Source organism: Schistocerca gregaria, chromosome X (genome assembly GCF_023897955.1).
Source record: "Schistocerca gregaria isolate iqSchGreg1 chromosome X, iqSchGreg1.2, whole genome shotgun sequence".
NCBI classification, from domain to species: Eukaryota; Metazoa; Arthropoda; class Insecta; order Orthoptera; family Acrididae; genus Schistocerca; species Schistocerca gregaria.
Window position 1 is genome coordinate 71238379 of NC_064931.1, and position 12874 is coordinate 71251252.

General features: G+C 40.2%; 1 protein-coding gene across 3 annotated transcripts in view; it reads left to right on the forward strand.

Moving 5' to 3' along the window:
- LOC126298976 (exonuclease 1) overlaps positions 1–2630 on the forward strand; it is a 115818-nt gene extending 113188 nt beyond the window's left edge. For all 3 annotated transcript variants that reach the window (XM_049990597.1, XM_049990598.1, XM_049990599.1), the window contains one exon: positions 2053–2630. In XM_049990597.1, the coding sequence (XP_049846554.1) occupies positions 2053–2065 (13 nt within the window). In that variant the 3' untranslated portion in view covers positions 2066–2630. The remainder of the gene's footprint in view (positions 1–2052) is intronic.
- Positions 2631–12874: the final 10244 nt, after the last annotated feature.

The following is a 12874-nucleotide window of genomic DNA, read 5'->3' on the forward strand; positions in this document are numbered from 1 at the left end:
AACTCCCTAAAAACCTCATCCAGACTGACCAGCACACCAATATCCATCAATAATCCACCAGGCATATTCAAACTAAGGCCAGTGTGGCTCCTGATGTCCCAGAAGTAGTGGGTTCTTTGATGTTCTTGGCTTTCTGGGTGGGTTATTTTGTATGAAGATAGATGAAGTTTATATTTTTACAACAGGGCAATGATATGCTGACACGAGAAAAAAAAGTTGATCACTGACACTGTCATTTTGTTTTCAGTCTTAATTTAGTTGTGTAACTTTTGACTGTAATGTTTCAGATTCATACACTGCATTAGATACAGCCTCTGACTGACAATATTGGACTGTAGAATACCTCTAATATTTGTTTACATGTGTATTTATACCACAACTGAGGTTTTATTACCAGTTCTTCACAAACAGCATATGCTAAAATGTATCTTCCAGGTCCACATTGATTGCATCAGTAGCTTGGGATTTAATGCTTTGTTCCTGCATTGAAGTAATAAACGTGGAATTTTGCATTCAATAATATCATATTATTATTATTATTATTATTATTATTATTATTACTACTACTACTACTACTACTACTACTGTTACACATGGGAAAGAATGAGATACAATAGTGCCATTTCCTCCCTATCATTTATGATTAGTCATAAAGAATATTCAGTTTATAGTGTGTGCTAATGTGCACTGTATAAATGCTGTCTTCCACACAATACGGAAATGGGCTGAAGGAGTGGTTTATTGGTACTGTGGGTTTCAGATAACCAATAAACCAGAGTTGAAAAAAACCCAGGTACTTAAAAAAAGAACATCCCAGTGGATAAAATTGGGTTTTTATAGGTGGTGTTGGTTTTAATGGAGACTTTTTTCATCTTGATGATTAAATAGTTCAGTTTAAATTTTTATGATTAATTTACTCAAAACACTAACTCATTCTTACAACTGCTTTATTAGTGCCGTATTTCTTTCCCTGCAACCACTGCACACATTTAGAGAATCTTCTCTACCTACAGGTTTGTTTTGTCAAAATTTAGAAATACTTTGGGAGAGAAAAGACCAGAGAAGTTATAGAAGATCTATAAATGTATGCATTGAAACTAAATTGTACTTTACAATCATTACAATTCTATATAAAGTCAAAGCTTGCAAGAAATGTCAAAACACAATATTAATAAAATAAATTATTGTGACAGTAAATAGATGCCTTCAACAAATATGGTGGCTCTTTTTAATTTGTGTAAGGCTAACTGTGTAACATTTTATATGTTAGTTAATTTTTTTAAATTGAAGATAGATGGGTTTTAATTGATTTTTTGGTGTCTATTTAATAAAAAATTCATGTTATTTTTTAATTTTTTTAAAAAAATCATTTGAACAGTGGTTTTGTAAATCATTAACACTGAAATCATGATATTGTAAGAATTAAGTTAAAGATATCAGTCTTCATGAGAAAGGCTTGACATAGCTCATACAATCATGGGTGGTTCACAAAAGCATCAATATAAATGCATAAGCAGTAGAAGCTTAAAAGTATTTTGCTCCTATATACCACAAATAAATATGAAGACAAAATTTTAAAGCCTGTAATGTCCATTCTCAACAAAAATATAATGACCAATAATCGCCATTTATTTTATGGTCTTTTAACTAACATGTGCAGTTGTAATTAACAAAAGCAAAGGGTGCTGAATCTCTCTGAACAATACACATCCGTGATCACTTACGACAACATGATCCCAATGTAGTTTGGGCAGATACCAAAACGAACCTTCAAGAAGATATAACTGTGAGAAGTATTTTTATCCCAGACAATAGTCAATTATATTATAAATATAAGAAATTCCAATGACACTTCTTGTTCAATCATTTCTTGGAAAGTGCCATTCTCATCTGAATAGTGTAAATGCTCCATGCAATATTACCTGCATTCAGTGGTCTATAAGCAAGAACTATCATTATGTAAATTAGAAATAGATGGGTTATCTATCAGAGTATTATGATAAACTCCTTTATGAAAAGTTTTCCAGTTACATAATTTCTTTTCTCTTGCAGGAAACAGCTGTAATATGCATTTATCATATTTCGTGGTGGAATCTACGTGAAAAACTACTATTTCAAGATCCTGGTACCATCAAATTGCTGTACAGTTAGTTTTATTGTATCTTTCTGTTTAATCATGTTTGTAATTTTGTGTATTGACTTTTCACTATCGCAGTATTGTTGTAGTGTGTACTTTATAATTTACATTTTTTATGTTTGCTAGTGTGAAATGATGGTCACTTAACTTTTGTGCTATTATTACTATGTTCCTATACAAGATTGGGTAGCATAAGTAAATATGTTCTTTTCTAAGTATTTGTGTTCATGGCAGCATGAGTAAATATTTCAAATACAGTGTTATAGCACTGTTCACCTGTATTTGTCTCAGTACAGCATAGGGAAAAATTGTGAGAGTCACACTAATGTAGAAAAAAAACTAGACATTTACATGCAAAGCTACTGTGAATGAACTAGAAGATGTACTGATGTAACAGAATCAAAGAAAAAGTTTTCTCTGTAATTAATTGTTATTTATGTGCAAATGTTATATGTGAAAACAAAACTCATTAAACATTTGTAGAATGCCCTGACCAGTTTGTTTGCAATACAGCCCAAGACCATTCGTAATTATCCTTGTTGCCCCAGTAATGTCAGTAAGAACATTTTAAAAAAGAAGCATATTGTCAATATTTATATAGATTTTCTGATAACCTTAGCTGTTAAACAACCAAATTATATTGCGAATGCCCGTTCCTCATATTTCAGTTTCCATCTTATTTTATTCTTTTCAGATCCATATCCATCCTCAGATCACTATTATCCTGTCTCACTGTCTCACAGCATCTGCAGGATTTCTGAGCTACAATTGCACTCTGGAAGATGCTAAGGGGTTAGCACCAAAAGGAAATAATCAGTCCTATATGAGTTTGTAAAACCCAGAATTCTTGAGCTGGGTACTGGCAGTGCTTTTAGTCCTTTGTACTGAAGCTCTGAGCTTCCTTCTGTGATCCCGTTTAGTCATTATGATGATGTGTATGCTACAAAGAGTAGTTTTGGCTTCACTACCTGGATTCAAAAATGGCAACCTTAGATGTGCATTGAGTGGATGCTTGTCTAACATAGTTGATTGCAAGAAACCTGTGGCACATATGCTTCATCCCACATGCATTTTGTTTGCTCAGGTGTGTGGGACTTTGGCAGAGTATGTTTGGTTGCTAACGGAACCTATAGTCCATCATTCACAAACAGGAACCATTCCCAAAGGGATGAACCTGCACGACAGACAAAAAGTTTATCTCCAGCAGACATATACTAATACTGTGTAACAGTGCCTCTGGTCTTGATATTTGCTTCAATTTGACTCGGAAGAGAATCCACAAATTTCTTCAGATATTGAGCTGAGTGACACGTTGAAGATTAGATCCTGTAGAACTGCTAAATTGTTAGGATATTGATTAATGTGGTTCACCCACTGTTCCACATAGTGCCAGACATTTTCTATGATATTAAAATCAGGTGATACAACGGGCCAGTTAAGAGGCTATATGATGCTCAAGTGTTTGTCAAACCAGGAACTTACTTTGCAGCACTGTGAACTGGGCTATTGTTGTCTTGGGAGACAAGTGTGTTCACAACATGTTTAGCATAAAGATGTAGTATGAAGGGCAACACTTGGTCACAAAAACTGTGAAATAAACAGCCTGGTTCATGGTCACGGAAACCCAAATGAGTGGGTCCCCATCATCGTACAAAAAACACTCCCCCCCCCCCCCCCCTCCACCTCCAAATCCAGTGCACTCGGCTCGCTGCATCATTTGAAAAAGAGGCAAACAAAATTTGCGACTTTTCTTACTGTATTACACACCTGCTGTAAGCTACAGTCAAATTTTTGTATTGTTTGGTTCATTGAAGTTTTGCTGCTTTACATGCTACTGTGAGCCGTGCCATTTTGTGAGATACCTGACTCCAAATATCCATTGCATGTTCTCCACTTTCCAGTGTTCGCCTGGAAATTGGTTGAGATGGACCTCCATTCACTCACAACAGCAATTCCTGTTGGTTTGAAACTAATTGTTATTACTAGGCCATGGCACTCTTTCTTAGTCCCTGTTGGTCAGGATCTGTTTATGACCACTGTTCTTACTCCATGTAGTATGGCTATGAATGGTACATCATGCCTTGTAGGGACACTAGACAGTTTGCATTGATAAACAAACAAACTGGGCAACTTAATTCAAGGTGTTGTCATGGGTGTGTCCCAACACTTCTCCCTCCTTTATGCCATTGTGCCAGTAATAACGTCCATTCGAGAAAGAGGACACATGCCCCGACCCTCATTTCACAGCCATTACATCCATCAGCACTGAAGGTTGTAACAATGGAAAATTTTACTGAAATGCAGGAGGATTTGCAACGAATTGACGCATGGTGCAGGGAATGGCAATTGAATCTCAATGTAGACAAGTGTTATGTGTTGCGAATACATAGAAAGAAAGATCCTTTATTATTTAGCTACAATATAGCAGGCCAGCAACTGGAAGCAGTTAATTCCATAAATTATCTGGGAGTAAGAAACAAAAGAAAAATTTGGAGTAGGTATTAAAATCCATGGAGAAGAAATAAAAAATTTCAGGTCTGCCGATGACATCGTAATTCTGTCAGAGACAGCAAAGGACTTGGAAGAGCAGTTGAATGGAAAATGGACAGTGTCTTGAAAGGAGGGTATAAGATGAACATCAACAAAAGCAAAACGAGGATAATGGAATGTAGTCGAACTAAGTCGGGAGATGCTGATGGTATTAGATTAGGAAATGAGACACTTAAAGTATTAAAGGAGTTTTGCTATTTGGGGAGCAAAATAACTGATGATGGTCGAAGTAGAGAGGATATAAAACGTAGACTGGCAATAGCAAGGAAAGCGTTTCTGAAGAAGAGAAATTTGTTAACATCGAGTATAGATTTAAGAGTCAGGAAGTCGTTTCTGAAAGTATTTGTATGGAGTGTAGCCATGTATGGAAGTGAGACGTGGATGATAAATAGTTCGACAAGAAGAGAATAGAAGCTTTTGAAATGTGGTGCTACAGAAGAATGCTGAAGATTAAATGGGTAGGTCACATAACTAATGAGGAGGTATTGAATAGGATTGGGGAGAAGAGGAGTTTGTGGTACAACTTGACTAGAAGAAGGGATCGGTTGGTAGGACACGTTCTGAAGCATCAAGGGATTACCAATTTAGTATTGGAGGGCAACATGGAGGGTAAAAATTGTAGAGGGAGACCAAGAGATGGATACACTAAACTGTTTCAGAAGGATGTAGGCTGCAGTACTTATTGGGAGATGAAGAAGCTTGCACAGGATAGAGTAGCATGGAGAGCTGCATCAAACCAGTCTCAGGACTGAAGACCACAACAACAACAGGCATTAGGAGTGATTTAAAATGGAATGACCATATGCAATTAATCGTCGGTAAAGCAGATGCCAGACTGAGATTCATTGGAAGGATCCTAAGGAAATGCAGTCCGAAAACAAAGGAAGTTGATTACAGTACACTTGTTCGCCCACTGCTTGAATACTGCTCACCAGTGTGGGTTTGGTAGCAGATGGGATTGATAGAAGAGATAGAGAAGATCCAACGGAGAGCAGTGGGCTTCATTACAGATCATTTAGTAATTGCAAAAGCGTTACGGAGATGATAGATAAACTCCAATGGAAGACTCTGCAAGAGAGACGCTCAGTAGCTCGGTACGAGCTTTTGTTGAAGTTTCAAGAACATGCCTTCACTAAGGAGTCAAGCAGTGTATTGCACCCTCCTATATATATCTCGAGAAGAGACCATGAGGATAAAATCAGAGGAATTAGAACCTACACAGAGGCTTACCGACAGTCTTTCTTTCCACAAACGATACGAGAGTGGAGTAAAATGGAGAACTGATAGAGGTACTCAAGGTACCCTCCGCCACACATCGACAGGTGGATTGCGGAGTATGGATGTAGATGTAGATGTAGGGCCAAATGACCACTTTGTATCAGTTCTACACTACCTGCAGCACTCTATAAAGTGCCAGTGTGCTCATATTTTGTCTAATGAGTTTATTGTGTGTGGGGGACTACATTCACTGAAGAAAGAGGACTTTAATAGCCCATCAAAGAACAACAGGTTAGACATACCCTATGAATAGCGTAGGTGGTGACAATTGTGAACTTATTATGTTTAAATGTATGCTGCAAAGAGCATTGCTTAAAACATGTAACCACGTGTTTCTAATTTTTTAAAAGGTTCTTTTCATCAATTATCATCCTCTTTACATTCATAAAAATGCACCTTGTAAATGCATATTTGTAAAAGATACAGAATTGGGTCACAATTGGGACATCTACTTGCTCTCAGGATAGAAAGCTGTAATTACTTCATTGAAGACATTGCAAGATACCATATGTATCAGTGTCAAATTATCACAAGCATTCCCTGTAATGAGCTATGTCAAATGAGGGTATGTACTGGTTCCTAAAATTTCTGGCATTGGGCATTTATCTGTACACGACTGATGGCAAACTTTTCATTGGTGTTGCCTCTAAAAACAGAACTAAAGTAAGGTACTGGTACATGAGCTCTTACATGTTGATGATACTGCTTTGATAACCGCCACTAAACTGTAGGTCCACCATTTCATTAACACGCTACCTGATGCCAGTAGAGAAATTAGTCTTAACATTAGAGTGAAGAAAACCGTGATTGTGTAAGGCACACACATTCACATATCCATTATTGTAACACCTGGTCTGTGTAACATAAGTGATTAATTTCACTACTGTTTGTACAACACCAAAATACTCTGATAGCTTACTAAAACTAATCCACCCATTGACATCATAAAAATGATAGATAACCAGCCAAAGATCTACCAAAAGTCAGTATTCTTGCAGTTCAAGCAGCTGCCAAGTAAACAGTCCAAATAAATTACCATATAAGTGTCCTAAATCACAGCGAGTTAGAACAGTGCACGGTGTTGGCAAGAGTCATCAATGAAATGCAGCTCAGTCTAAAGTGATTTCACACCACTGGACAGCAAGTTTTATTAACCATCTGACTCTAGTGGTTCCTTCTTACACCATCTTGCTATGGTTGCTGAAGTCTGTGGCAGTGATGACTTTTGTATCCCACCTGGTAGGTGGCGCATAGGTCTGCTCCTTTAAAATGAAGGGTAGGCCGAATGTAGGAAAGGAGTAGGAGCAGGAAGAGGTGAAATGCTTCGGTACTGTGTTTAACTTTACAGAACATGTAATAGCAAATAGTAGTCAATGACATACGTAACTTTGCACTGAAGAGCACGTAGGTGCGAAGCTGGATAGGCATCAACGCTAATAGGGACTAGTAGTTGGACAAACTATCAGTGAAGTAAGAAAGTCTGTAATGGCTAGCCCCTTATGAAGTAGAGGCTAAGTTGCTTGGTTGTCAGCTCGGAATCAAAGGCGGTGAATCTGGAGCAGCACTCGTAGAGCTGCACAGTGCCTGCTAGAGGGAACTGTCGTCGGTGTCTGTGGCATAGTGCCAACCTAGCAGAGCACACCTACGTTGTGGCATTGTAGCTATCAATACCACATCCCTCCCCCTTGAAACGACGCAACATCATTGAGTAGTGTTTCCGACAGCGGATGGAGGGACCCAGGGTCAGCGCAACTGAGGGGGTGGGCAGTGGAACTGCCATCTTGCACTGCCCACCTCCATCCCCAAATTGCTTGCGAGAGGGCAAGGAAAACGCCCCGTGGAGAACCTGTCCAGGTCGCGCACTGCCACTGGGTATACTTGGATGAGGAGGTGGAGCAACGATCTTCATGGGTGACGGCGGCAGTGGTGTGACAGCAGCCTCAGCGTCCATCGGGTCCGGCATTGCGGAGGAACACAGCAGCGGCAAAGGCAGCGGCCAGAGGTGGGGCCATGGCAGCGGCGAGACGCATCCATCTGGTGCAGGTGACCGGACCGGCAGGAGCGCCCACAGCGGAGACACAAGGGGCGGAGGCGCCGTCGGTGGAGTTGTGGGCTGCTGCGGCAGAAGCCGCGAAGGCTCCAATTCTACCAGAAAATAACCAGTTTCATAAAACCGAGAACAGCACAAATGGATCTGGTTCCTGTGTCGCTTGACAGTGCTGGAGGGACCAGAAATGACAAATAAGATGCGGCCATGCTGGCAAAGAATGCGCCCCTGCTCCCAGTGCTACCTGCCAGAGTAAACGCGATAGAACACCAAATCATCCGGGCGAAGCCAAGTCGAGGCGAAGCAGTGGGAGTGCGCAGGCGCGGGTGCAATAGCTGCAGGAACAACTGATGGGTGTGGCCATATAGCAATTCTGCTGGGGAGCAGGTGCCACGTGGCCGGGAGTGATAGGAAGCAAGGAAAGTCCCGAGCGCACACTCGCGAGAGTGCGTGGCGCGCAACTTCCTCATCTGCGACTTAAACGTGCGCACAAAGCATTCAGCCTCACCGTTTGACTGGGGATGGAATGGGGCTGAGATCAGATGGTGAATGCAATTAGCAGCATAGAACGCTTCAAACTCGGAGGACTCAAATTGGGGGCCATTCTCAAAGACAATAACTTCGGAAAGGCCCTCAGTGCAGAAAATAGATGTCAAAACCAGAACAGTACTGGCAGATGTAGTAGAAGACATGGGCACAACAAAAGGAAAGTTGTTGTACACATGAATAACTAGCGGGTGTCACAGAAAGGACCCGCAACATCAATATGAACGCGCTACCAAGGCGCAGTAGGAGTCTGTCACACAAAGAAGTGCTGGCAGGGAGCAGATCGATGCTCCGCTCAAAATCAACAGTTAGCAAAGAAATTCTCAATTTGTTTATCAATGCTGACCCAAGTGCAGTGACGACGCTCTAATTGCTTCATTGCTTCATCTGCACTATACCCCAGTGACCAGGTTGCAGCAATTGGAGGATTTCCGACTGCAACGATCATTGGCAGTCCGTAACAAGATAACACCATGGTTTACAGACAAGTTGTGATGTTTCGCAAAGTAACGCTGTACAAGGGGAACACTAATCTGGGTAGCAGATGGAGCCCCTTATGAAGTAGAGGGTAAGTTGCTTTGTCGTCGGCTCTGAATCAAATGGGGTGAATCTGGAGTGGCGCTCGTAGAGCTGTACAGCACAGGCTAGAGGGCGCTGTTGCTGGTGCAGGTGTTGTAGTGTCAATGTAGCAGAGTGCACCTACATTGTGGCATCGTAGCCATCAACACCACAATGATCATAGGCTGTTGATCTTGCTGTTCAGAAGCAGCCCTGGAATTGCCCCTCCTGGTAGCATAATTTCCAGCTTGAAAGGGGGGGGGGGGGTGTGGATAGTCAGGCCAGCAAGAGGATCTGGGGACATCATGTGAGGTTCAGGAACATCCTTTGTCAATGGCCGTTTAGCAGTTCTGCCAGGGTCTGCCCCTGGATTGGTATGGCACTCTATAAGGCATGGAACTGAGTAGGACTTTTGATGTGGCCACAATCATCATGTACATTTATACCTGGAATCCTGGAATGGTGGATGAACTGCTCAGCCTCCCAACTGGAGGTTGGATGGAATGACACTTGTGTAAGGTGGATTATGATGTTTCTTGTGCAGTTGTACAGAATGCCAGAAACAAACTGTAAACATATTGTGGTCCATTGTGTCTCACATTGGTTTCTAGTGTGCCTTCTACAGCAATTAGTTTTTATAATGAACTGATAGTTTCTCAGGCTGTGGTGTTAGGATTTTCAAGTATCTGTTGATCTGGATCAGCCAGTTATCCTGGAAGTAGACACGTACGCATTTCCACAGGCACAGTAATGTTAGTCAAGCATGGAAGCATTGTCATTGGGCAACTCAAATAGCCTCACAGGTTTCACAGGAGCGGTCTTTTCGCTTGTCTGAGCATGATGGCAGGGCATTAGGCATGCAGTCTTGGGGGAACCTTATTCTCGTCATCCTCCTGTAGTCAGCATGTGGAAGCTCAACAATGCACTGATGCAGAGATAGCCAGATGATCACCAAGCATTTTCCATCGTCATCTGTTGCCAGCATCTGTACCCCTTGGATCACTTTTATTCTGTTTTTAAAAGAGAAATAGGTATTAAAAGTTTTAAACGGCATGGGACAGGAGGTGCTCTGTTCAACCATACTGAATGTGCTTCGTCATTTGTCATAGTAGTGGATCCTCCTGGTAGCAGACACAACTTTGACTGCATTGGGATGAAAATCTTGTAAACGATTTTGCAAGGAATTGTCAGTTTGTGAGTACATCATTTACAGAAAGACTCAAATGTGGGACCAGCCCCATGAGGAATCCGTGCAAAGCATTGGCATGTATTTATTGCATTGTCAATCAATAGTGAATTGTGTTACTGTAATTGCTTAGGAAGAAGGCGTGTCATTGGAGGTGCCCAGCCAGAAGCTTTGTGATCATCAGTTAGGTGAAATTTTGTACTATGAGGAGATGTGTGAAACTTTTGAGTGTTACACGAGATCATAAGAACTTCACTTTGAATTTAGAAATAATTTATCCAAGTTGAAGGTGTATGCAACGCACTGTTTATTACCAGTCCGGTGGAAGAGTATCACCTGTGTCTCAGTGCCATACTAAAATGTATGAGTGGGTGTCAATTGGATGGGTTATATATTACTAGACAAGGAGCGGACTTAAGACACTTAATTTTTGAAAAGCCACCTAGCACTGCTGGAATCATTCATACTTTCTGCACAAGAAACATCTTGTATAAATTATTGAGTGGTTTGACAGTCTGAGCAGCATTAGGTACAAATTTGGCATAATAATTAGTTTTTCCAAGAAGTATTTGAAAATCTTTTAAGTCTGTGGACAGTTGAATTTTGTCTACCTCTTTTACATGTTGTTGGCTTTTTGCAAACCTCCGTGACTGAAGATGTTTCCTAGGTATTCCGCTTCTTTTTCAACTGATCACATTTTAGTCCATTTATGATAATGTGTTGAAGAGCATATTACATTAGTTTATCAGATGATGTTCTCCTGTTGCACCAGTGACAGTTATGAGGGCATGCTGAAAAGTAGTGCCTCAAATTTTTTGTGTGAAAGCTCTTGAATCTTTCTAACTAAAAGAAAAATTGTTAACATTCTACATCTTTATTCTTCATGTCTCCATATTTGTAGTCCTCTGCCACTAGAGGGCTTGGAAATGTAGTGTGTAACATAGTGGTGCATAACATAACTGTATCGGTGTGTGAGGAACAGTGTGCTGTAATTGAGTTTCAAATTCAAAGAGTTCATCCACACATGGAGCATCCTTTCCTTTTGCCAGACCACATATGAGCACTGCAATATCTGTCACAGACGCCTTGGGTTCACTGTTCACTGTTTTCATATAAACAGTTTGAAGACATCACTTTTCAGCACATCCTTGTGTATCAGTCAAGTAGTTACCCATGCTCAGAAGCCTTTGAATTATTTGTTCCAAGCAGCATTAGAAAATTATTCATGCCCTAATAATTCTGGAAGTTAATCTGTTATGTCTATACAATCTGAAGTTCCAGTTAATTACCATGAATTGATATGACTGTCCTTTTAGAGGCATTTGCAAACAGGCTTTGGCGAGATCTATTTTGGAGAATTACTAGGCATCAGGTAGTTTTGACATTAATTCATCTGGTCATGAAATTGGATGGATGTCAGTGGTTCCTTTGAAATCAGTAAAAATGCATAGGGAACCATTTGCTTTCTGTAGAATTACCAAGGGGCTTCCTGTTGACTAGAGGTGATAGCTGTGAGAATACTTTGTTTCACTATACGATTTAACTTTGTTGAGATGCTGCTGCAGTGTTACTACGACTGGTAAAGCGTGGAAGCAATGAGGCATTGTAGAAGATTTTAATTGAATAGTAGCCTCATAATTGTTGATACACCCTTAACTTGGAGAAAAGACATCAGAGAATTCAGTGTGAGTGATTCAAGATCATCAGCCAGTGCAGTTACAGATGCGATTTTATAACCATGTATAATTTGAAACCCAAAAACTGAAAATATCCATTCCAAATATGTTTACTAAAAACATAAGTGAAGGACAGACTTCTTCATACAGTGTTGTTATTGTGCTTTCATCGTGCAACATTTATAGTTTACTATAGTATTTTTTAGTCTTTTTGATGTAGGCTGGAGTGGCAGTGAAAAAATCTGAACATAGACATCCTCATGGCAGGAAGTGACTGTCTAGTGTCAACAAGAAAATTTGTTGCATGTTTTTGAATTATTAATGGAAGAGAGAACTTTTGTGAGTGTGCCATAAAAAGATTTATGTTGATGTGGTTGAAGCACATCTAAGCCATGTCAGTGTTGTTGAGTCAACTGACAGGGCTTTCTGACTGTAGTTGCGGTAGACCTCTGTGCCACATGTCCATGTTCATATCACCTCAACCCCCCCAACACACACACACACACACACACACACACACACACATATACATATATATATTATGTTTCCTTTTCCTTATATGGGAACTGACTGCAAAGATGCTTTGAAAAAGCTTTCTTACATTGAGGCTGGACTGGTGAATTTTCCTGTGAAGATTGAGATGTGTGTCACTGCTGTATGGGTGCTGCAGATTATACAGGGTGTTTCACAATTCATGTTACACACTCCTAGACATTGCAGAGAGGATTTAGTAGATCAAGTTGTACATAGAAACCCACGTATGGAAAGGTGATCTAACGATACTACAAAGCATCAAACTAATAGGGAATATCAATAATTCAAGAACAGTCATAACCAAATTTATTATTGTTATAATACCACCAACCGGTTTCTATCCCTATAGTTTCCTGCCGTTA